Source organism: Plasmodium relictum (genome assembly GCF_900005765.1).
Source record: "Plasmodium relictum strain SGS1 genome assembly, chromosome: 11".
NCBI lineage: Eukaryota > Apicomplexa > Aconoidasida > Haemosporida > Plasmodiidae > Plasmodium > Plasmodium relictum.
In genome coordinates, this window is record NC_041689.1 from 838762 (window position 1) to 865740 (window position 26979).

Here is a 26979-nt window from a genome sequence, read left to right on the forward strand (position 1 = left end):
TATCCTATCAAAAATATATGCAAACTGATATTAACTGTTTAATTGGATATTGCAAATAACAATTTTATATATGTTCATGTGAATAATTACATAGAGTTATGTATAAAAAAAAAATATAATATATATTTTTATATATAAATATATTTTCTTAAGAAAAAAAAGGTAACTAATAATTAAAGGATTTATTCCAAAAGATATATATAATTAAAAAAACTAATTACTAAAAATTTTTATAAGAAGAAATCAGAATTAAAAGTTTATTTGAATTTTATTATATCTTAGATTTTTATCAATTTATATAAGGAAATCATGAGTACAAAAAAAACAGCTTTAGTTGTAGTAGTAAGATATAATAGTAAATATATATAAAATAAAAAAAATAAAGATATCATACATATGTGAATACACGTAAAATGCTTCATTTAAAGTATATTCAATTTCTGTATTAAAATGGTTTGTTTCCTTTGTATATAACAGATAATTTTTTATTATAAACAATTTAAAAATGTGTATATATATAATTTTTTTTAATTATAAATAAATTATATTTTAAAACATTTATATCATTAACTTTCATTATTTATATTTTAAGGCTTCAGGATCCGAAGATGTAGAATACATTTCAGTAGTTGATATACTAAGGAGAGCTAGTAAATGAAATAGAAATATATATATATATATATATACACTTTTGTGTTTATTTAATCATTTGGTCTTCTTTTCATTGTTCTTTTAAATAATAATAAAAAAAAAAAAAACTTTTGAAATAATTAAAAATATGAAAAATTGATTGTACAATAAAAAAGAAAAACAAATTTAAAATTTTTTAAAATATAATTATATATGTATAGTATTACATATTTTTTTTTGTAAATTTTAATTTTTTCTTTTTTTGTAGATATCAGTGTAACAACCGCATCTGTAGAAGAAACAGAGAAGGTTTGTCTTCAATCAAAAAATACCATTATGGCAGATACAACAATTAGAAAAGTAAGAAATATTATTTTTGATGCAATTGTAATTCCGGGAGGTATGAAAGGTTCTAATACTATAGCAGAATGTGAACCTTTTATTGAAATGCTAAAAGAACAGAAAAACAATAACAGAATATATGCAGCTATATGTGCAGCTCCTCAAACCGTTTTAAATCGTCATCATCTAATTGATGATGTTGAAGCAGTTGCCTATCCAACCCTTGATAAAGATTTCAAAAATGTTGGTAAAGGTAGAGTATGTGTTTCCAAAAATTGTATAACTTCTATAGGGCCAGGATCAGCTACTGAATTTGCTCTTAAAATAATAGAAGTTTTATTAAATAGAGAAGCTGCGCAGAAAGTTGCAAATGATTTTATTTTGCATCCATCTATTACTTTTTAATTTTTAAATATAAAAATTTATTCATGTATATATATTATACTATTTTAATATTCTTTTAAAAAAATATGAGTGTTTTTTACATTTTAATACAAAAACTATTAATTATGTAAGTTTATTTTTTTTAAATAAAAAAATTTATAATATAGTAAGAAATTACTTTAAAATAAAGATTTATGTAAGATGATCATAAAAAAAAAAAAAGTGTTCTGTTGTTTAAATTTTGAAATTAAAAAAAAATAATATCAAATAAATAGTACCTTAATTTAAACTTCATTAGGGAATGAAAAAAAAAAAAAAAAAAAAAAATAATAAACATATTAAAAACAAATAATACATTTTAAAATTTTATATAATGAAGAGAAAAAAATAAATTTTAAAATATAAGATATAGTATTTTTTGTACAATTTGAAAAAAAATGTTTTTTAATATAAATTAGAAAGTATTCTCATACAATATATCTTCTTTTAATTTATTGGAAAAGCTAAAAAATTATTTTTTTTAAAAAGTGAAGATTTAAATAAATAATTACAAATATAAAAAAAAATAGGTAGAAAAAGAAAAATAAAAAAAAAATAATAGTAAATATTTTAATATCGCAAATGAATTTAACAAATAATAATAAAAATGATATTATAAATGACAGATATATAAATTTTAAAATCTTTAAAAAAGGAGAAGACTTAACCCCCCATGAAAAAACATTTTTAAAAGTCAATACATATTTAAATGAAGGCATTATACCTAAATGTATTGGAATGGGAATAGGAGGTGGAATTGTGGGTATTTTTATTGGAGCATTTTTTTTCAGTATGCAGCCAAGTAATATAGACTATAATTTAAGTTATAAGGAGCAACTAAGAGAACAGTTTGCAATGTTTAAACAATCAATTAAAAATAGCTGTCGTAATTTTGCTAAAATTGGATTTTTATTTTCTTTTTATGAAAATTCTTTACAAAAAATTAGAGCAACAAAGGATTTAACTAATACGTTATATTCAGGTTGTTTAACAGGTGCTACTATATCTTATAAAAAAGGATTACCTTCAATGGTTAGTGGATGTGCTAGTTTCGCAGCTTTTTCAGTTGCCATTGAAAAATTGCAAAGATCAAACAAATTTTAAATTTATTTTTTTTCTTTTCTAAATTAAAATATGTTTCCTATATTTAAAATTCTTATAAATTTCATAACATTAAACACCTATATTTGATTACATGTGCGTAAAATTTTTTTTATACATATAAATTTAGAAATATATGAATTCATATTAGAGAATTAATAATTGATATAATATTCATATATTTTTTACGAAAATTATTTCCAATGAACAAATATATTAAAAAAGCACTTAAAAATTATTAAAAAAGTTTCCATAAATATAAACACAAGTTTATTTTTGACAATATATATACATTTTAATCAAATATATACTTACGTAATAAAAAAAAATTACAGTATAATAATTAAAGTGAAAATTTTTTTAAATGTTTCAAAAAACAAAAGAGATAGGAAATTCCTAATTAATAAATAATCGCTTGGATATAAATATTTCTTTTTAAAAAAGGTATCACGAATTATAGGGGGATTAGCAAAAAGGAAAGAATATGTTAAGACAAAACATCATAGATGGTATAAAAACTAGCAAAAAGAAAGAAAAAACCTAAAAAAAAAAAAAAGATATACTGTTAATAATTTTAACGCAAATTTTTTTTTTTTTTTCTAACCAGAAAATAAATGTACATAAAGTTCTTTTATGCTACATTTCCCCAAAAAATTAATTAAAATTGCTAATCCAATACAAAATGCATATGCAAATAAGCTTGCAAAAATAACAATTGAAAAGGAATATGTACTACTGAGCATAAAAGATGCTATTTGGCTTTTATCGCCTAATTCACTTAAAATGGTTAAAATAAATGTCTACAAAAAAAAAAAAATTAGATACATATTTATATACATATGATTATGGATATATAATTACTTTTAAAAAAATAGGATATAATGTAAATAGTTTAGATTTAAAATTTAATTTTTTTATTTCCTCTTCAGCTTCTTCACAACCTGATTTAAATAAAAGTAATTTTTTTTTTTTTTTTTGCTATTTTATGTAAATCATTTTTAATGTCATAAAATAATTTTAATCTAAACATATAAGGAAATTATTGAACTTTTTTTTTTAATTATTTTAAAAAAAAACTCTATTTTTATACATAATACAAAAATGTTATGTTAATATTAAATCTTAACAGTATTATTATATTTTATTTTCTTACTTGATTTTTTTTTTTTTTTGAATAAATTAAAAAAAATTTGTAAACTATATATAAAAAATAAAGCTGATGAAATAATTTGAAATGTAATTTTTGAAAAATATTTAGATAAATGGTTTCCCATTAAACAAATTATAATCGTCATACTAACAAGCCCCATATAACTACCCAAGAAAACTTGCATCCATGATTTTGTTGTTAGACCCATTAATATCACTATAAAAAAAGTCTTAATAAATTTAAAATTTTAAACTAATATTGTATATTGAGAATAGAAGTAAATATATAAACTTAACATGTATATAATAAAAATATAGGTTTTAATGAAATACAAAAATATATATATATATATAAAATAAAACAATAGTTACTACATGAACATAATGTTACAATAAAAAATAAAAAAAAAATCAACAATTTTAATATATGGAAAAACAAAATTTCAGCTAAGAAAACAATAAAAATGTTTAGATAATGAAAGAAAGAAAATAATTCTATTATAAAAGAGTTCTAACTTTGTCAAATATTTCAGATGCTGTTACTGAAAGGAAAATTAAAGAAAGCTCAGAGATATATAACTTCATACTTAGAAATCAATGTAAACGATAATACTATTTTTAAAATCAAATATTCACATAAAAAATACTTATAAATAAAAAAAATATTGTATTATACAAATAAAATATATAAAAGTAATGTGAGTATAAACAAAAATTATATGATTTAATCATATCAATATTTTATTAATTTTTTCATTTTTTTTTTTTTTTTATTATTTCTAATTTAATATTTATCATTTATCAAAATTAAAAATTTATCAGAAAAAAAAAAGAAAATGGAAAAATAAGTCTTTTTTCTAATATGGAGAATACAACAATTAATAAAGTAAAAAAAAATAGTCTTAGTTTTAAAGAACTTTTTATTTTTTATTTTTCATAAAAGTTAAATTTATTTATGAAATTATCCTTTTTTATTAACAAAATAATATTTTATTTACTAAATTATATTTTGTTATTCCTTACATTAATAAATTTTAATATAAATAAAAACTACTTATTAAAAAATTTTAATATTTCTATTTTTTACTATTGTTTTTAAATATTCTTAAAGAAATTAATAACTTCAAAATAATTTCACTTATTGTAAACATAAATGTATGAGATATTTAATATTTATACTACAATTACTTCATTATATTTTTACAGTACATTTTCTTGTATATATTAAATATATTTTACATAATATTTTATTTTTTTTTATAATTGATATAATTATACTTTTTTTAAAATGCTAAAAAAAAAAAAAAAAATGCAGTTATAGAAAATTATTTTTATTTTATATAAAAAAAAGTGAGAATAAAGAGAAATGCGAAGAAAATCAGACAATAGTAAATTCAAAAAAGTTTAAAGTTTTTTAATAGTTCAGAATATATAAAAATTTAACTTTTGCTAATAAGATATCGTATAAATTCATATGAAAGTTGATGCCATTTATTTGTTATTTTTAACAAAGAAGAACAAAAAAAAAAAATAAATATAATATTTTTAAAGTTAAATATTTTAATTTTATTATTCGTTCTTACACTAATAATTTATAAACACACAACAATATAAAATAAAAATAGGTCAATTTATAATTAAAGAATATATATATATTTTCTATTTAAAAATATTTTTTTCATGAACATAAATAAATATTGGTCAAAAATATACTGTCAAATAATATTAATATATTTCATAATTTCATTTATATATATATATAATAAATAAAGCAGAATTTAAATTATATTTATAAAATACTTCAGTATTTCAAATAATGTTTTCATAATAATTTGGTCCTTTATAAAATATAACACCATTTCTGAATATATAAATTAATAATATTGAATATTGCGTAAGTCTGAAATGTATAAAAAAAAATTATACTTTAAAGAAAAAAATTTAAGAAACTCAAAAAATGTTTATTTTCATTCGCATAAATTAAAAAAAAAAAAAAAAATGTGCATAAATAATACGCACTTTTTTTTATTAAATATGAAAATAAACATTCTTAAGTCACGTTGTAATTTTACAATAAATTTATAAAAATAAATTTCATTATTAATGCAAAAAAATAAATCATTTAAAATTTTTTTAGTTTTTTTTTATTCCCAATAATATATTTAAATAATTTAAAATTTATATATTTTTAACTTTTTTTTTCTATAAAATTGTATTTTTATAAAAAAAAAAAGGAAAAAAAATATTTTTGAGTGATTAAATTAGCATTATTGAAAACATATATTTTGTACATAAAATTTAAAATATATAAATATATAATTTTTTTTATTATATTTTAGGAAATAAAATCGAAAAGAAATTAAAAAAAAAAAAAAAAAAGATATTGTTAAAAATGAAAAAATTATATTTAAAATGAATGAACGAGTAAATGAATATGATGAACTGTATGATGATATATATGATTATGATGTGAATGAAGTTTTGAATATTAAAGATAATGTTGTAAATTGTAATTTAAATGATAAATTACCTGAAAAAAACTTAATTGCTGAATATAAAAGAATAGAATCTAAATTTGATCATGTAAATGATAAACATACAAACTCTGAGGGAGAAAAAGATATTGAAAAAAATTTATTGAATGAATTAAACAGTAAAAATATACATAGGAAGAATACTGAAAGTGAGTACGATGAAGTATTTGGAGGTAAGAAAAGTATTAAAAGAAAGGAAGAAAATGATTTTGAAAACTTTGAGAAAAAAAATAATAAAAATCATATACAAACTAATATTAATGAATTCAGTACTGCTTCATTGCATTACAACAAAAATGAAACTTCTCATAAAATATTAGATAATGAGAAAAAAATAAAAGAATATAAAATAAATCATGATGATGAAAAAGTGAGAAGTACAGAAGAGATTAGTAATAAAAATAACAATGATGAAAAAATTAATAATGAAGAAGTTTATATATATGATAATATAAATCAAAAAAACTTTAAAAATGATGAAGAAAATAAATTTTGTGAAAATAAATCAAATATTATTTTAAACAATGAAGATAATGAACATGGAAATAAACAGAATAAACAAGATGATATAATTAAAAAAAATAGTATAAATGAAAAATATGACAAAAATAGTGAAGAAAAAGAGGTTGCAATGTTAAAAGAAGATAAGTTAATATATGGAAAATATGAAAGCAATCAAGCAGAAGAAAATGAATATAAATATGAAAAAACTGAAAATAGTAAATCAGAAGAGGATTTGCTTAAAAATGAAAACAATAATGAACATAATAAATCAAAAGAAAATAATTTGAAATATGAAGAAAAAAAAGAATGTAATAATAAATTTGAAGAAAATGAAACCAAACAAGAAAATAAAAACAAAAATACACCTTCGGAAAATGAAAATAGAAATACATTTGAGTGTAATATTTGTTTTGATGATGTAAGAGATCCAGTTGTAACAAAATGTGGTCATTTATTTTGTTGGTTATGCTTATATTCATGGATAAAAAAAAATAATGATTGTCCTGTATGTAAAGCAGAGGTGTCAAGAGAGAATATTATACCTTTATATGGTAGAGGTAAGAGTAGTAATGAACATAAATATTCAAATGTAGAAGAACCTAGGCCAACTCCCAAAAGAAAAGAAGGTGTAAGAAGAAATAACAACAGTACTAACAATTTAGGGTTAAGAGCTTCTTTTGGGGTATGGGTGAATCCTTTTTCTTTTGGTTTATCATATACAAATATGTCAGAGGAACCTTATTTTAATAACAGAAATGAAACCAGAAGAGTGCAAACAGAAACATTTCATGCAGAGGCTGCTTCTTCTTTTTTCTTTTTTTTAGGATTTTTTCTTTCCTTATATATTTTGTTTTATTCCTCTTAGTTTTTGTTCATTTGTAAAAATTATTTTTTAATTTGATAATATATATATATGTACCTTTTTTTTATTAAAGTATTTTATTTAAAATAATTCTAAGCACATACAAAGAAAAAAAACAAAAATAATAAAAATAAAAAAAAATTTTCTTTTATAAGATGATTTTATTTTGTAAATTTTTTTTTTTTTTTTTGGCTTAGATACCTTAATTTTTTGTATTTTTTTTCCATTTTTATTTTATTCTTTTTTTAATAGCAAAGAAATTTTCTTTTTTTTTTTTTTTAAATTATGAAACGTCATTATTTCATACATATTCAGGTGTATGCATGCTAATACATTTTTTATTTTTTTATATATTTGATTTTTAATTTTAGTCTGTTACGTAACTATTATTTTTAATTATTTTTTCTTTTATAAAATTTATTATTTATTGTTGATTCACCAAATTTAATATGAAATAAATGTGTAAAAACATTTTTTTTTTTCATTATTTCCATAGAAATGCTAATTTTTACTAAAAAATAACAAATTAGTTTTTTTTTTTTAAATTTTCCTCTATTAACTATTTTAATATATAAAATATTAAAATATTTTCATTATTTTTTTTTTTTAATATTATTACAAAATTTATTGCTAAATTTACATTAGATAATATATATTTAAAATTATACATATATTTGACAAAAAATTAACATAAAAAGGTGTCTTTAATATATATATATTTATGCATTTTTTTTTCTTTTTTTTTTTTTAAGTATAATTCCTAAAATATTCTTTGTATTAAAAGAAGTTATTATTATATAGAAGAACGAATAACTTTAGTTTCATTTATGTAATTCTTATATTCTATTTTTAAGGGAATGGAAGTTCGTAATTTATTAACTAATTATATAAATTTAAAAGATTTAAATTATGTCTAAAATTTTATTATTTTTACTTTTTAATTTTAAACAAAATTTAGGAGTTAATTGATGAGGTTGAATTAACTTCTCTCTTTAATAAGTTATCTGTAAAAAGAAAATTTCTCATTTCAATATTCCTTTTTTAAGAAATATTAATAATTATAAATGTTTAAATATTATCATTATTAAAATTATAAATATAGTCACAAAATTAATTCTATATATATATATATTTTTAGTTATAAATATTACTATATATTTTTTTAATATATGAATAATGACATTTAGGATGGATCTAAAAATATAAACTCTGAAAATGCAATAGAAATAATTTATAAATTGGTTAGGATTTTGAAATAAATTAAATAATAAAATATATGCTCAATATTAAATATAGTTTAAAAAAAGAAATTTATTTTTAAAAGTAAAAATAATTTAGAAAGAAAATATATTCATTATTAGGGTTATGTGCCATCAAAAGAGGATATAGAAGAATTTGTTAATGTTACAAATGGTATGATATGATAATCCTTTTCATTATTCTTATTATAAAGAATTGTGTTAAGCTATTATTATTATTAATTTATTTAATTTATTTAATTTTTTTAATATTTAGGTAGTTGTACTTTGTCAAACATAAAGAAGTTTTGTATTAAGCTAAAGTCATCGAGATATTCCACTGAAAGCTTAATAGATTTATTTTATTTTTATGATACTCAGGTAAATATTCAACTTCCTTTTTATAATTAATAATTTTATATAATTTTTCTTTTTAAAGATTTTTAAATTAGTATGAAATTTTTATTTTATTGTAATGTGAAAATTATGTATTTTTAGTTTTTATTAAAATATAAAGTTATTAATTTATTCACTATTTGTATTTTACTTTATAATTAATTGGTTAAAGAAAACAGGAAAAATTTCAAAAAATAAATTTAAAATATTATTTACAACTATTGGTTCAAAGTTATCAAATAAAGAAATAGATATAATAACTCGGTAGACTTTAAAAAAAAAAAATTTATAATATATATTTAAATATTAAAAAATATATTTTTTTTTAACAGCGAACTGTGCAATGATGGGGAATTAATAGATTACAAGGAATTTTTAAACAAGTAAATTCATAATTAAAGATAATATAAATTATGCATAATTATGGGAATTAAAAAATAATATATATTTTTTATAGGCTATTAAATCAGTAAAAGTATTTAATTTACTGCTCGTTCTCTGTCTCACTTTTTTGAATTTTTTATTAATACAGAATTATTTTTAAAAAAAATATAGAACATAAAATATACTTAGATTTATGCTTTTTTCATGTAGATAAAAAAATAATTTTAATTATTTGTCTTAATTTATTATATATAACCTTACTATGTTCTGTAAGTAAAAAAATAGAGACAAATATATATATATATATATAATGAATCAATGAAATATAAATAAAATAATATAAATGTTCATTATTTTAAAATCCCCATATAGATTAAAAATAAATTTTAAAAAAATATTTTAATTTTTATATATATTGAAAAAAAAAAAAATGATATAGAACAAAAAAATATTATATTAATTATGAAAATATTCTATTATTTTTAGAAGTTTTATACTTTTTCAAAAAAGTATTTATATTCGAAATTTTTTAACAAAATAGATGTGTTATGTTTATATAGGATTTTAAAAAATGTGAATATTTAATTTTTTTTTTTTTTTTCTGAATACACAATATTTTACTTGCATATTATTTTAATTATATAATTATATTTGGTATCATCTGCTAATATATCCAATCAATGTAATATATTTATTTTACTTCTTTATTTATTTTATTTTTATTTTTTTATGTTTAAATTATTATCACAAGAGAAAAAATAAAACAAAAGTAAATTATTGTTTCAAATTGCAAAAAACATCAAATTTATTATTGTTTTCACTTCTATATTTGTCTTTATATTAATATTTTTTTTTTTACTATTTTTAAACACAAAAAATTAAAATTTTTGTTTTATAATTTTTATTATATTTTAATTAAAAACTATTATTAATATTATTATTAAATAAATATATATATATATTATTTAAATTTAAAAATAAAAAAAAAAAAATACTCGCATATTGCATAAGTAGATGTATATACAAGTAAAAACTTTAATATGAACACATGCTTACATGAAATTATATATTTTTTTTTCTTTCCTTTATATAATTCTTATAAATTATTTTTAATTTAGTAATTGCTTTTTTGCTTTAAAATGACACATAAAAAATTATATTTTTAAATGAAAATGAGTATATATTCCAATATTAATGAACACTTTCATTTTCTATTGAATAAGACATAATTTTTTTCTTTTTTCTTTTTTTATTTAAGCGAAATATACTTAATAAACTTTGATTAATGCTCTGATAAGATTCATATAACTTATTTTTTTTGTTAATTTTATTTTTTTTTGGTAAAAAGTTTTTATTTTGTGATCTATATAATTTAAGAAATTTTTTTAAAACTTTTTTGCAAGTTCTATGTGATAAAACTCTTTCACATGCAACATTATATGATTTATCTCCATTAATATCTCTAACTGATGCGTCGGCACCTCTCTTCATTAATATATCAGCAATATTATATAATCCATAAAATATAGAGTATATTAAGGATGTTTCTCCATGTATATTAGTAAGATTGTAATTAATGTTTTTACTTTCATTTAATATTAATAGAGCTAAATTTTCGTTTCTTGTTCTTATACAAATCATTAATGGGCATTCACCATTTATATTGTCTTTACAATTAACATCTATATTATGATTTAATAATAATTGTACAACCTTTTCTTGATTTTCTAAGCATGCAATGTGTAAAGCATTTTGATGAAACTTATTTGTTAAATTTATATTTACATCGTTTTCTAAAAGAAAATTCAAAACCTCTATATTCCCTTCTTCTGCAGCTACATGAATTGGAGAAAGAACATTGTTAAAATCTAATTGATTTATAATTTCTTTTTTTAAAGAATATAAATATTTTAATATATTTAGTCTTTCTAGTTTTGCTGCTTGAATAAAAGGTAATGACCATAAATTATGACCTTTCTGTAATAGCTGAGGATATTTTTTTAAAAGTAACTGAACCGTTGCTAAATCATTTTTAAATATAGCACAAGATAAGACCTCTGTTAATATGTGTCTATCACATAATCTTTCTCCAGCTCCTGCGTCAATGAAGTGGTTAACCCATGCTTTATTTAAATTATATGCTAATAATATAGGAGTAAATTTATTATGATAACACCAATTAGGATCTGCTTTATTTTCTAATAATAATTGAATAATTTCACTGATGTTATTTTCACATGCCAAATATAAGGGAGATTTGTAATCTCTTACAAATGGACATATTATATTTAAATTTTCTCCATTTTTTACTAATGAATTGACTATAGAAAAATTTTTTTTTTTTATTGCAATATTTAATGGTATATAACCATTTTCTATATCAAAAGGAAAAGTAACATAATAACTATTACATGTATTCCCATATGGACTAATACATATTGTTTTACAATTTTCATTTTTCTTTACTCCATCTAAATTAGATGAATCCGCATCATAAGATTTATTTTTTTCATAAGATATTTCTTGTACACATTCTTTATCTACAATATTTCTTTCACTTATATTTCTCCTTAATTCTTCAATATTTTCATTTTCTGAATAAGTCAAGCTCTTTTCTTTAATATTATGTTCATTTCCATTTTGCTTTATATATGATATATCTTTTTTATCATTATTATTTGCTTGACTGTTTTTTTGACCATTTTTATTGGATAATTTACTGGTACTGTCTATAGTTATTTCTTTATTGTCATTCAAAGAAATAGTGTTTTTATTAGAGGAATATTGTATTATATTATTTTTTTTTCTTCTCTTTCTTTTTTCTTCTAGCAAAACTTCAACAAATTCTTTACATTCATTCTCACATGCAATATATAAAGGAGATTTTCCTAAATAATCCCATATATCAATTTTTGCACCTCCTTTTAAAACTAAATAAAAAAGATATCTATTTTTTTTGCTAATCGCTAAAGATATTGGCAAAGTCCATATATCAATACCACCATTCTCATTTGTTTCTATAGTTAATGGTGTATTTGACAATAGTTCACTACCCTTGTCTCTTAGTAAATAAACTAAGTTGTTATTTTTATATTTTTCACTTTTACTTAATTTATATAATTCTTCTTGTATTTTTTTACTTAACTTAACACATATTTTTATGTTTTCATTTTTTAAAGCAACGCTATATCCTTTTACGTAAATATCTAAACCTATGCTTTCTAAAAAGCATTTACTACCCCAAGAACCTAAAATATCTAAATTTGGTTGCACAAAATGAGATTGGATATATGGGTCATCTACACTAATTAAATTTTTATAGCCATTTGCAAATGGACAATCATTACAATTACATTTAAAATTTATTTCTTCTGTCATATATATGCATCCTTTTCCATTACATTTGCACTTATTCATATTTTTTTCTTCATCTTCGTCATCTTCATCTTCATCTTCTTCCTCTTCATCAAATGTATTGACATTATTATGTAAGATATTCATGCAAAATATATTTTCAGCAGTTAAAATTTTTGTTTTTTTATTGCTACTACTATTTTTCTTATTTTCATTGAAATATTTTTTTTCATATTTTTTTTTTTTATTTTTTTTTTTTTCATTATTATTTTCGTTAACGTTTAATTTTTTCATCTTTGTTTTTTCATTAATATAATTTTCATTATTTTGTTCTACAGGAAGACGATTGTTAGTTTGATCTTTACTTTTTTCCTCTTCCTTTTTTTTGCAAACTTTATTTTTTTCGTCATAATCATCATTAATATCTTGATCAGTTTTTTTTTTAACCTTTTCATTAATGTCACATATATTATTTTTATTAGTACAATTTTTATCATTTCCTTTATAATTGTCATCTTTAATTATTCCATTAACTTTTCTTTCTTTTTTCATATTTTTATTAGCATTGTTTTTAATACTATTTTTCATATCATTAGTATTTGTTATTAAATTAGTGTCTTTTCTTTCATTATCTATAAAATTATCATTTTTTTTATTCATTGTTGTGTAATCACTAGATAAAAACTCATCAAAAATATCTTTTTTTTCATGTAATTCTTGAGCACGAATATGTTCTTCAGTAATTGTTTTATTTATATATTTGTCATTTTCACTCTTTATATTATTGTTTAAAGTATTATTTATATCATCTTTCTTATTTTGAAAATAGTTTTTATTAAAGTTATTATAATCTCCATAATTAAAACTATTTTTAAATTTTGAGGAATAACCAAAATGCTTTATAGTACTATGAAAAAAGTTATTAAATAAATTAAAATTATTATTTGTTTCTGATTGGCTAATACTGCATTCAGTTTCACTATTAAGTAAAGATTTCAATTTTTTTTTATTGTTATAATCAATTATATTTGATTTATCTATATTATTGTCAGTACAATTTTGCAAACTTATCAAATTATATTTATTATTTTCGTTAATAATTTTTTTGCCATTTTCTTCAGTTTTATCATCGTATATCACTGCGTCACTATTATTATTCGATTTATTTTTTTTTAACTTTTCATATTCACAATTTTCTTCATTAGTTATGATCATATTATTATCAAAATTTTTCATAGTTTCCAGGTTCTTACGCAAGTTTTTTAATTTATGATAAATTATATGATTCTGATTATTTGCTCTATTAATAATAAAATTAGATACAATAAAAATTGGCTCTAACCATGCATTTGAAAAAGAGCATATGAAGTTTGTAAAAACTGGCCAATTACTTTTTTTTAACATAACTGTTAAGGGAGCACATGTTAAATATTTATTTCTTACACATTTTATACTTAATGTTTTTAAGGATGGTAATCTTGTTTGAGCTAGAACTTCTAATGTTTTATCTGTTAAATGGTGGCAATAATCAAAATAAATTTCTTGTAAATTATAAATAAATAGATGTTTTGTATTCAAGGAATCAAACTTGTATATTTGATTTAAAATATTAGCCACCGTTATATCTTTTATTAATGTGCATAAAGTAAAATCTAGGCAAAGTCTTCTTCGAACTGATCTATGAATATGCTTATATATTCTAGGTAGAACAAATTCATATATTATTTTAGGATTATAACCTAAATAACTATTAAATATTAATCTATTATTTCCAACCTTATATTTTCTTTTGTATAAGAATTTACATGTTTGACTTAGATTAATTATAGTATGCACATCTAAAAATGGTTCAATATTCTTAATGTATCTTTTCCATCTTTCATTTTTTTTATTTATATGCACGTTATCATTTGCTAATATTTCATTTAAATTATTTTTTTTTAATGTAGTGTCAATATTATGATATATATCGGAATTTAATCTAAATAAATCATTAATACTTATGCTATTTTCTTTTTCTTTTATATTATTATTTATTATATCAGATGTATTTTCTCTCTTTAATTTATTTATATTGCTATCTTTTTCAGTAGCATTCTTTATATTGTTTTTTTCAATAATATTTAAATTATTTTTTCCGGATATTTTTGTATTATTTATTTCAATAATATCCGTTTTTTTTTTTTCAATAACACTTATATTATGTCTTTCATATAAACTCACATTGCCTTTTTCAGTAATATTTGTGCTATTTTTATCAAGAGTTACTACATTTTCACGTCCTTTATTTTGTTCCTTATCATTTTCATTTGATTTATTATTATCCTGAGAAATTGATTTTATATTGTTATTAAAAATTAAACTCAATTTATTTAAAATATATTTATTTATGACATCTTCATTTAATTCTTTTTCATAAGAAATAGAATAATTGTCAAATACAAAACTTTTCATTTTTATCTAAATAGCTTTTTCTTTTCTTTAATATGTTAATAAATATATTTTTTTATATATATACAGCACTTTCCCTGCAATTAACTTTATATTTCATATTCAGTCTTTTATTATATATAATTTTTACTAGCATATCTCTTTATTAATATAATAAATACTTCACTATAATCTCATTTATAATCCTTATTGTTTAAACTTCAGAAAAAGGTTCCCAAATAAGAATAATAAAAAAAGATATGTCAAAAATTAAGAGAAAAAGGTAACTGTTCTTTTTTATTTCATTATTAATTTTTTGTATTCATTTGCATATCTATCTTATTAAGTGAATATAGACAAAAAAAAAAAAATAAATAAATAAAATAATTTTAGTGTCGTAGGAATATTTGATTACTTTATAAAAGAGTTACAATACCATTAATACTTAAAGTATTATGTTTGTAAAATTTACACTAGAATTTTTTAAATCTCAAAAAAAAAAAAAAAAAATAAAAAAAAAAAAATAAATAGATAAAATTAAATCAGATGTTTACGTAAAATAATGACAACATGATTATGAAAACGTGACTGTTTACTATAAATATATATATATATATGTAATTTATTTTAATTTTCTATTTTCCCTATGAAAAAACTACAATCTTCTGTAAAAAAAAAAAAAAAAAAGTAATTTTTATAAAGTTAGTGTTATATAAATATTTATATTCCTAAATAAAACAAAATAAAATTAAAAATAAAATATTTGTTATTTTTATTTCTGCTATTACCTTTTTTTTTTTTTTTTTATACTTTGAATACTTTTACATTTACTAATATTTAAATCTTAAATAAGTAAAAAAAAAAAAAAAATAAATAATATTACTTATTGTATTTATTTTCCATTTAAATAAAATATATTTTAAATTTTAATTTTTTAAAATAAGTAAAAAAAACTTGGAAGCTCTTATTTGATAAAAATAGAAACAAAAATAAGTTATGAAATTAAACACAATGTTTACTTATGCGGAAGTTTTATTTTTAATTTTTGTTTAAAAACAAACAATACCTATAATTATTTAATTCTATTAAAGATAATTAAAAAAAGATAATTAAATGAAATAACCTAAATATATAGGAATGTCTATTTAAAAAAAAAAAATTGTATAACTAAATATATAAACAACAAATTCAAAAAAAATTTCTATGTTCACATACTTATTCCATATATAATCTTAAACTTCTACTGTTTTCTTTTCATTTTATTTATTCAATTATTTACTTCTTTTATCTTATTTGTTTATCTTTTTCTTATGTTAATATAAAATATATCTTTGATTTACAATAATTAAATTATAACAAAATAAATATTCACAAGAATTGTACATTAACAATAAAACATAATTTTAATATGATCTCAATTTTGCAACTTTTTCTTTTTTTTCCTTACTCATTTTTTTTTTCTTTAGTTCAAAAAAAAAAAAAAAAAAATATAAATATTCAAGATATAAAAAAAAAAAAAAAACAAATTTTGCGAAGTAAAAATATATTAATTTATATTGAATTAAAATTTGCACAAATGCATATATATGTTTCCATAAGTTAAAATATAAAATTCATATATTTAAAAATTTTCATACGTCGTAAAAATGTAATTATACATTTATTTTTATAAATTTTATTTTATTTTGTCTTCTATTTTATATTTTTTTCTCTATGAAAAAAAAAAAACGCTAAAATAATAAATTAAAAAAGTGCTCACGAAAATTATTTAAACCGAAAAAAAAAAAAAAAGGCTTTTTTTCTTTTTTATCTTAATAAATATAAATATATTTATGTTTGTATATTGATTGTATATTTCATTCTATATAAATGAAAAAATAAAAAACATTAACATAATTTTAAATTAATTCAAAAGTTTTACATCAAATTAATATATATCATAAATATGTTCTGTATAGCATACGAAAAATTTATAAAAGAAATTTAAAGAAAAAAAAAAAAAAAAGTAATATATATTTATTTTTCATAAAATCATTTAACATATAAAAAAAAAAATCTTCTTTAAATTATATTTTATTTACATAAAAAGTGAATTGCTTTTAATAGGATGTGCCTTTTTTTTATTGCGTACAAAAAAAAAAAAAAGTTTAATAATAAAACAATATTATATATAAGATAAATAATTAAAAACTTTTTTTTACTACACTCTAAAAGATTAAACTATCATTTTTACTTCTTGTTTGATTTTATTTCAAGATTCCTTTTAAAATAAAATTTATGTAGCATTAATTCTTTTTTAATTTAATCATTTACTATTAATGAATGAATTGTAATAAATATTATAATTAAAAAAAATAATAAAACTATTTGAAACTTGCCAATAACATTAATAAAAAAAGCTATAACCGGAAGAATAATAAAAATAATTTACTGATAATATATATTTTTGCATATATTTTAAATAATGCAAAAAAAAAAAAAAAAATAAAAAAAAATAAAAAATAGAGATATAAAAGGTAAAAATTTTAATATAAAAATACTATTTCAATTAATATTTGAAACTAGCAAGTTCATTCGGATAGTTCATGTAAAAAAAAAAAATTCATAAAATTATTTACTTGTTCTTGTGCACTTAAATGTAAAAAATGTGCATATAAACTATAGTTATAAAAATAATAATATTATTTTTCTTATTCATATTACACAAAACTAAAATAATCTGAACTTAAGTTTCATATTTAACATTTTTTGCCTAGTTGAAAAAATAAAAATTTCACATAAAAAACAAAAATGATTTTCAAAAGTAAAAAAATTTGAAATTCAGAAAGATTTCTTCAATTTTTTAATGTACTAAATATTTTTTTAAAGAGAAAGTAATTTATAATTATGTTAAAATATATATCTTTTTAATTGTGAAATATTTATTTTTGCGTAAAAAAAGATTGCACGCTAAAAATTTATATATATATATGTATGGAATTTTAATAAAATATAAATATATATAGAGGTATACGTAGTAAATATTTATATGCACATATTTTTATAATTGCATGATTAACAATTTTCATTTAAAATTTAACTTTTTCCTTTTTTAAAAATTACTTTATGTAATTTTTTTTTATTTCTTAAATATATTTATTATTTTAAATAAATTTAATTTCACTTTTTATTTTGCAAAAAAATAATATTTTAAAAGTTAATTTCAATTTTTATTTTTATATTTAATTCTTAAGAGCGTTTATTTTGGATATTATGGAAAAAAAAAAAAGGGGAAAAAAAAAGCGTTGAATTTTACGAAGGTTAAATTTGATTCATCTATAATATTTATAAGAATTTTTTTTTTTTTAAATAAGTATAGAAACAAAAATATGATTTAATATATTTGAAATTTCTTCATTTAAAATTAAACTTTATTTTGAACAACAATATTCCATTAATTTTACTTTTTTATAATACAAATATAAAAGGAAAAATGAAAATAAAAAAAAAAAAATATTATAATGATATGAGGAACTTATAATATTATAAAAGAAAATTGTAAATGTTCTATTCGTAAATGATTATTTAAAAAATATGTAAATTGTTAATCTATTAATTGTCTTTAAATGTTCTTAAGATGGTTTACCCTTAAAATAGTATTAATTATATTTAAGGCAAAAAAAAATATGTTTTGTTGTTTTCAATAAAGATTAAAATAATATACAAACCTTTGGAAAATTGGAGTGAAATATTTTCAATTTAAAAATTTATATATATATATATAAAATTGCTTTAGTATAAATTTTACTTACTTTTATTTTGTATTTTAGTAAAATTAATATAAAAGAGTATTTAATTTTATTCCATTTTTAACAGTTATAAATAACATTGTCTTTGAATCTCTAAATCATCTTTGTTACAATTTTTAATAGGATTGAGTAAAATATTAAATTTTAGAGTCATTTCATATATTAATATTATAGCATAAAAGTATATAATTAATAAAATTTTAATTAAAAATTTAGTGGACCTAATTTATACAATAAAAAATATAAATTAAATTTATTAATCATAAAATAAAAAGTAGAAATATATAAAAAAAAATTTACATGATGTTAAAATATTTAATAAAAAGAATATATATATATATAATTTAAAAACTTGTCTTTTTTTTTAATATTTAAATAAATTTCATATAACAAATGAAAATTACATAATTAACATGAATTATTATAGATTAATTAAATAACTAAATTATAAAAAGAATCCAATGTATGATATATTTAAAAAATATTTTTTTAAATTAAAAAAGAAAAATTTATTTTTGCTTCTTTGGATAATTTTATTATAAAAATTTCCTAAATTAGGGAAAAAAGAGGGAATTGTGAAAAAAAAACATTAATACTTAAATACTTACATAATTGCAGTAATTCTCTATAATTATATTGATTTTTCATATAATATTAAGAAAGGTTTATCTAAAAAAAACACAAATACATATAAAGAAATAATAATAACATTCTAACATTTTTTTATTGTAATAAGAGAGAATAGACTAAATACATATGTAATATATATTTTATTGTAGTATATAATAATATAAATATAAATAGAAATAATTTTATTAATTTGTTTTCAAATGGAACGAGAAATAGAATGCCAAACAGAAGCAGTAGACATATCAAAAGAAGTAAAAATTTCTGAAAAATTAAATAGCATTTTAATCCTTTATGCAAAAAACATGATATTACATAATCCAATAAAAGATTATGAAAATGAAAATATAATAAAAAAAAGAATTTATAAATGGTCAAAAGAATATTTTAGAAAATTGCTTGATGAAAATGAAGTGAATAAGAATGTAGAGGATGATGATATAAAGTGTGATTTAATCTCTGCTCATACTGATAGTAATGTAATAAAAGATAAAATTAAAAAAGAAATAGAAAGGGTAAATTTTAATGTAAAGAACAATTAATTAAAAAAAATAAAATTAATTTTTTGGTAATTTAGAAAAAAGAAAAAAAAATTTATGTCTTACAACTGCTCTTTTATTATATATTTATATTTTTTTTAAATTTAATAAGAAGAAAAAAAAAAATGCAATATTTATTGAGTATTCTATACATATATATATATAAACAAAACTTTTCACTTTCTCAATATCCAATTTTATGTATTCGGAAAATAAAAAGTACATGTATAGAAAAATTAAATGCACTTTTTTGCATAACAAATTATATTAAATTTTTAATAAATAAATATAGATATACTTTTTAGAGAAATAATTACTTAATAAAAAAAAAAAGAAAAAAAGTAAAAAAAAATAACAGATTATTATTTATTTAATTTTTCTACATATATACTATTAAAATTAGTAAAAAAAAAATTTCAAAATTTAAGTTAAAGGCAATGCATCTTTTATTACATGATATTTATGTTTTGATAAAAAATTTTTTAGTTCTGAACGAGATAACCAAGCAAAATCATTTATATATTCATTTTGTGTTATGTTTAAATTTTTTTCATTATCTGTGTAATGAGCTCTATAATAAAAAATTTTTCTGCCAATAATTTCATTAAAAAGAAGAGGAGTTTTAAATTTCCTTTTTTCAAAAGTACATGGGCAATAACCAACGAAAAATGGAATTTCACATTTTAGATGTTCAGAACATAAATATTTTAAATTTTGCCTAATTGTTAAATTTTTTTTAAAATCAATTAATGGAAACATCCATTTATTGGTTTTTTTATATTTAACTAATAAATATAAAAAATGATTTGGTTTTCTTTTAATATTTTTGTAATCATATTCATTTATATCAACATCATTTTTTTTTTTCTCTTTTATATCTTCATCACTTTTTTTTTTTTCTTTTGTTTTAAAAATATTTTGTATTCCTTCAAGGGAAAGTAGGTTTTCCAAATCTTCCTTTTCATTTTTTTTTTCATATGCTTCCTCATTTTCATCTTCATATTCATTTTCTTTTCCTTTTTCTTTTTTTTTATAATTGATATTGTCTAAGTTATTTTCTTCAAAGTTTTTCTTTTCATCAAAGGAGTTTAAATTATATTTCATATGCAAAAAATCTTCGCTTATTTCTAAATTATTATTAGTTCTTAAAAGCCATTCATCTTTAAAATTTTCAAAATCTCTTTCAAATTCTTCTTGAACAAAATTTAAAGGAAACCTATCAATACATAAAGAGATTTGCACTTTATATTTGTCATGAACTACTATTTCCTTTTCCTCAGGTATATTAGTTGATATAGTTCTATTACCACTTAATATATTTTCTTTTCTTAACTCCTTTGTATAATGTATATTTTCTTTATTATTGAAAAAATGATTTAAACTTTTATTGATGGAATGTATATAATTTTGTTTAATGCTTTTTCTTAAAATGCTTTTTTCTATAATTTTTTTTATCATTTTCTTTTATGTTTAGAAATAATATTATTTAGCTATTTATTTTATTTAAAAAAAAAAAATTATTAAACAGATATGTTATTCTCAAGTTGTCCATTATATATTAAGATTAATTGCCATTTATAATGTGTATTTATAGAAAGAAATGAAATATTTTTAGTATTCTACTTAGGTTTTAATTCTAAAATGTATTCTCTTACATTTATAAAATATACTATATTTGAAACAAATTGTGTAATTTATATGTTTCACTTACAATATTTTTATTCTCTAATGGCTTACATCCTGTTTATTTATTTTTTTTTTTTTTTCCCCCCCCAATAAAATTGAAAGAAATAAATTAACTATGAAAGATTTTGATGATATTTTTTAATGTATACAAATACATGTAGTAGAAGTAACTTTTGAAAAAAAAAAAAATAATAAATTTAATTTATAAAAAAAAAAATTTTCTCATTTTATAATGGATTATTTATACATATTTAGGTGAGATCTTTACAAGCATTTTAACAAATTGCTTATATGCTCATTTTAAGTAACTTTTAAAAAAAAAATACATTTTTCATTTTTTAAAAGTTTTAATGTATTTCACCTCTACAAAATTAAAATATTTTCACAAAAATAATTTTTTTTTTTACTAATATAACTTAATATTATTATTTCAATAATTTTTTAACACATATAAACTGCATTTTTAATTTTACTATCAAACCCAAATGATACATAATTTAATGTATTTGTAGATTCAAATAACATGAAGAATATGAAATTATTTTATTGATGAAAAGCTCTGTTTTTCTTTAAAAAAAGTGAGAATGTATTAATTAATACAGCTTCATTAATAAAAATAAATACCAAATAGTTTTGGTAGTAAAAATATAAAGCATTAATAACAATAGTAATCTTATTGACTTTTTCTCATAATATTTCTCACATTAAGACACCATTGTAATTTTAATTGAATATTACATATTTTATATTTAAGGAAATTTTTGACATTATAATATCTATTTATTTTTTTTTTTTTTTCGTCTTTAAATCAATCAAAATTATAAATTTAAAAATGCTATTTTTTTTTAAATACTTTGAATATGTTAAAAAAATATGGAAAATATGTTTTTTTAAATTGAATAGTATATAGTTTTTTTTTTTTTTTTATTAAAGAGTAAATAATAAATTTATCAAAAAAAAAAAAAAAATGGTTTTAATTTTTTTATGTTTACATTTAAAAAAAATATAAAAAATTACGAATGTTTCTTTTTTTTTTAAGAGAAAACCAAATAATAAATTTTAGAATTATACTCATTTATAATTCTTTTTTTTTTTTTTTTTAAATTTTATTTAATTTTAATAAATATAATAATTTTTTTTTAATATACATTAGATCATTTTAATATTTTGTGTATATATATATGCCAAATTATTTACAAAGCCTTTTCTAATATCCATTTACTTATTCACTCTCTTGATTTTTTTTTTTTTTTTTATCTTAAAAGATTAAGGATATATTTAATTTAAATTTTTAGGTAAAAAGAATATACTAGTAATTTTGTATAAACATTTCTTTATTTTTGTATTAATTTTTATATATTATTTCTCTTAGAGCACATACTTATTTTTTCTCTTATAGTTGCATACACATATATATATCTCTTGTAATAACTTGAACATTAATAATGTACACATATTCTTATAATAATTTTAATATGTTCTATGTATATATATATTTTTGCAACTATTTATAAATGTATTTACTTTTTTTTATATTTTTTTATATTTTTTTAAATATGTGTCTACTCAATTTGAACAACTTTCATTAAGTTAGTACTACCAGCAACTTCTTCCTTAATACCGTGAATAGCAATGACGTTATCTCCCACCTTAACTAAATTTCTTTCTTTTGCAATTTCTAGGGCATTTCTTAAAACAACATCTGTTCCTTGAAATGAACCAACTTTAATACATGTAACTCCTCTATGTATACTTAAGCATCTAACTGTTGATTCAGATGCGCTAAGAGCTAATATTCTACAGCTAGGCTTGTACTTTGCAATTAATCTAGCAGTGTACCCTGTTTCGGTTAATGCTATAATCAAAGAAGCATCAATAGATTCAGCTGTTTCTACCGCTGATCTAGCTACAGCTTCTTGTACACTTATTGGAGTATCTATTGCATTAACTATTGACTGATATAATAATTTGTAATCAATACAAGCTTCTGCTTCTATGCAAATTTTTGACATTATAGTAACAGCCTGAACAGGAAATTTCCCGCTAGCCGTTTCACCTGACAACATAACACAATCAGTTCCATCTAAGACAGCATTTGCTACATCTGTTACTTCTGCTCTAGTAGGTCTTGGATTTTTTGTCATAGATTCTAACATTTGAGTAGCTGTTATTATTGGTTTTCCTTGTAAGTTACACCTATTAATTATTAAAAAAAAAAATTTTTTTTAATATACTATATTAAAAAATAACAAGGAAATGTATGTATGTATATATATATATATATATATATTAGAAAAATCATATAATAAAATGAATAAACAAATAAATAAATATATATATATATATATATATATATATATATATATATATATATATATATATATATATTGTTATCTTATTTAAACACTGAATTATTTTCAAATAAATGAAATAAATATATTTCATTTATAATTATTCAGCTGACTTATAAGATAAAAAAATAAAAGACATGAACAAAACGTTCACAGTCGTAATATTAATTTATTTTTATTATTTTATGCATCACTCTTAAATATATAAAATTAATTTCTATAATTTTATTTTTTTGTGATGCATATGTAAATAATACATTGAGAAAAAAAAATTCTAATAAATTAAATAAAATAATATATATATATATAATAAAAACAGGAGAATAATTATAAAAATAAATATATGTATTAATTTACTTTGAAATCATTAATTTTTGTGCTAAGAAAACTTTTTCTGGAGATATTTCCATTCCTAAATCTCCTCTTGCTATCATTATACCATCTGATTCTGCTAGAATTTTATCAAAATGAATAATACCTTCAATATTTTCTATTTTAGGTATAATTTTAATATGTCTTCCTCTTGGACCCAATAAGGCTCTTATCATGCGAACATCTTCAGCTGATTGAATAAAAGAAGCCGCTATAAAATTACATCCCATTGGAATAGCAAAATTTAGAATATCGTTTTTATCTTTATCACTAATAATTGGCAAATCAACTTTTACATTTGGTAAATTCATATTTTTTTTTTCTCCAATTATTGCACTATTTAATACTTCTGTAATGATATGATCCTCATGTATTTCTAAAACTTTGCAGCTAACTGAGCCATCTGCTATTAATATAATATTTCCTTTTTTTACACTTTGAGGTAATTTTTTATATGAACAAGCAATACAAGTTTCATCCCCCAAAAATTCATAATCAGTAGTCAATTTTAACTTACTTCCTTCTTTTAAATGAACTTCTTTATTTTTTAAAAGTCCTGTTCTAATTTCAGGCCCTTTTGTGTCTAACAACATTCCTAATATGCAATTTGGTCTTAGTTGTTGTGCTTTTAAAACATTATCAAACATTTCTTTATGATCTTCATGAGTACCATGTGAAAAATTAAAACGACATATATCCATTCCTAAGAGAGAAAAAAAAATGTAATAATGGTTTAAATAAATTTCACAAAATAATAAAGATATTAACATAAATATAATATTATTTTCTACATATCTATTATTTTAAATTGTTTATAAAATAACCTGCATCAATTAATTCTACAAGAGTTTCAACGGATTTACATGAAGGGCCCAATGTACAAACGATATGTGTTTTTTTTGATCGTAAATCAACATTACTAGGCTCTAATATTTGTCTTAAAGTTATATGGGCTGCACTTTGTAAATTGGCATTGGAAGATGAATGTTTAAACCTAAAAGAGTTCATTTTGACTTTTTTAGTTCTTATGTTTTTTATTAAAAAAGTAAAAATTGAAGAAATAATTTTGTTCTATTTTATTTGCAATATTATATTATTCTTTGATATTTTTTACGTTTAGGAATTTCCTTGTTATTTTGTTTTATTTTATTTTTTTTAATTCTTATTTTTTTATTTTTATGAAAATATTGATTTTCTTACTTATTATTACTTATTATGAAAAAAATCATATATATATATATATCATTAAATAAAAAGTATTAAAATATAAAATAATAAAAATTAAAATATATATAGCATAAATTTAATGTTAAAGAATTTAAAAAAAAAAAAAAAAAAAAATAGTTTAAATAAAAAATTAGATAAGAAAATAATAAATGAAAATATAAAAAAAAAAAATATGTATATATATATATATATATATATATATATATATATCATAACATAATTATGTATTCTTCCATAACTATGTATATAGAATGATTACATTAAAAATGATTCAAAAGCAAAAAAAATTTTTAATAGACGTGTTTAATATTGAAAAAAATTTCAAATATAACGTATTAAATTATTATTAAAAAAAAAGTCTTTTATATTAAAAAGAAATTTTTAGGAATATATGTGTATGTATTTTAATATAATGGTGAAAAAATATATATTCTTTTATTTTACATATATAAGAGTAATATGCAATTTTCTTTTTACTTATAAAAAAAAGTTATACAAAAATTATCACATCAAAACTCAAAAATTTGTAATAAAATATGTATGTACCTCAAAAATAAACAAATATAAAGTAAAAAATAAGAAAAATTAAATAAATGTGGTAAAAGGGGATATTTTTATTTTTTTATTTAGAGAAAATCAAGGAGAAATATTTTAAAAAAATAAAGAGAAAAATTAATATTTTATGAAATTATTTTATTAAAAATTTTCTCATATCCATATAATTTATATAAATGTATATAAATATATAAAGGCAATATTAAAAAATCTTTAAATAATATTAATATATATATATATATATATCAATAGAATAAAAAATGTTTTACATTGGCAAGCTAATTTTTTTCAAATATTAAAAATTGAGCTAATTATTATATATATATATTTTTTTTTTCCCCCAATTATTTAAATTTTAAAGGAAGAATTCTTCTGAATTATTCTTATAAAATTTTTTTTTCAGAAAATATATGCTTTTCATTAATTTATTGAATAAAATGTAGCAAAATTTCATTTTCAATATATATATTATAAATTCATACTATCT

At 18.1% G+C, this 26979-nt stretch overlaps 9 protein-coding genes across 9 annotated transcripts; 5 read left to right on the top strand and 4 right to left on the bottom strand.

Annotated features, from left to right (window-relative positions):
• Nucleotides 1-309: 309 nt before the first annotated feature.
• On the top strand, nt 310-1377 carry DJ1 (protein DJ-1, putative; the record flags this gene model as incomplete). The annotated part of the gene is made up of 3 exons (XM_028677480.1): nt 310-342; nt 593-650; nt 899-1377. The coding sequence occupies 3 exons, from the start codon at nt 310-312 to the stop codon at nt 1375-1377; spliced, it is 570 nt and encodes a 189-aa protein (XP_028533864.1).
• A 600-nt stretch (nt 1378-1977) lies between these two features.
• Nucleotides 1978-2499, top strand: TIM22 (mitochondrial import inner membrane translocase subunit TIM22, putative; the record flags this gene model as incomplete). Its single annotated transcript, XM_028677481.1, has 1 exon — nt 1978-2499. One exon carries the CDS (start codon nt 1978-1980, stop codon nt 2497-2499), a length of 522 nt encoding a protein of 173 aa, XP_028533865.1.
• Nucleotides 2500-2983: 484 nt separating this feature from the next.
• On the bottom strand, nt 2984-4230 carry PRELSG_1120950 (transmembrane protein, putative; the record flags this gene model as incomplete). The annotated part of the gene is made up of 5 exons (XM_028677482.1): nt 2984-3036; nt 3101-3296; nt 3358-3437; nt 3650-3875; nt 4162-4230. The coding sequence occupies 5 exons, from the start codon at nt 4228-4230 to the stop codon at nt 2984-2986; spliced, it is 624 nt and encodes a 207-aa protein (XP_028533866.1).
• Nucleotides 4231-6057: 1827 nt separating this feature from the next.
• On the top strand, nt 6058-7548 carry RNF5 (E3 ubiquitin-protein ligase RNF5, putative; the record flags this gene model as incomplete). Its single annotated transcript, XM_028677483.1, has 1 exon — nt 6058-7548. The coding sequence occupies one exon, from the start codon at nt 6058-6060 to the stop codon at nt 7546-7548; it is 1491 nt and encodes a 496-aa protein (XP_028533867.1).
• An 854-nt stretch (nt 7549-8402) lies between these two features.
• On the top strand, nt 8403-9566 carry PRELSG_1121100 (myosin light chain, putative; the record flags this gene model as incomplete). The annotated part of the gene is made up of 7 exons (XM_028677484.1): nt 8403-8408; nt 8504-8551; nt 8733-8786; nt 8907-8958; nt 9061-9164; nt 9352-9443; nt 9512-9566. The coding sequence occupies 7 exons, from the start codon at nt 8403-8405 to the stop codon at nt 9564-9566; spliced, it is 411 nt and encodes a 136-aa protein (XP_028533868.1).
• A 1188-nt stretch (nt 9567-10754) lies between these two features.
• PRELSG_1121200 (ankyrin-repeat protein, putative) lies at nt 10755-15371 on the bottom strand (the record flags this gene model as incomplete). The annotated part of the gene is made up of 1 exon (XM_028677485.1): nt 10755-15371. The coding sequence occupies one exon, from the start codon at nt 15369-15371 to the stop codon at nt 10755-10757; it is 4617 nt and encodes a 1538-aa protein (XP_028533869.1).
• Nucleotides 15372-19965: 4594 nt separating this feature from the next.
• Nucleotides 19966-20304, top strand: PRELSG_1121300 (conserved Plasmodium protein, unknown function; the record flags this gene model as incomplete). The annotated part of the gene is made up of 1 exon (XM_028677486.1): nt 19966-20304. The coding sequence occupies one exon, from the start codon at nt 19966-19968 to the stop codon at nt 20302-20304; it is 339 nt and encodes a 112-aa protein (XP_028533870.1).
• Nucleotides 20305-20724: 420 nt separating this feature from the next.
• Nucleotides 20725-21759, bottom strand: PRELSG_1121400 (mitochondrial ribosomal protein L46 precursor, putative; the record flags this gene model as incomplete). Its single annotated transcript, XM_028677487.1, has 1 exon — nt 20725-21759. One exon carries the CDS (start codon nt 21757-21759, stop codon nt 20725-20727), a length of 1035 nt encoding a protein of 344 aa, XP_028533871.1.
• Nucleotides 21760-23549: 1790 nt separating this feature from the next.
• PRELSG_1121500 (pyruvate kinase, putative) lies at nt 23550-25718 on the bottom strand (the record flags this gene model as incomplete). Its single annotated transcript, XM_028677488.1, has 3 exons — nt 23550-24183; nt 24696-25413; nt 25535-25718. 3 exons carry the CDS (start codon nt 25716-25718, stop codon nt 23550-23552), a joined length of 1536 nt encoding a protein of 511 aa, XP_028533872.1.
• Between the last annotated feature and the right edge of the window lie 1261 nt (nt 25719-26979).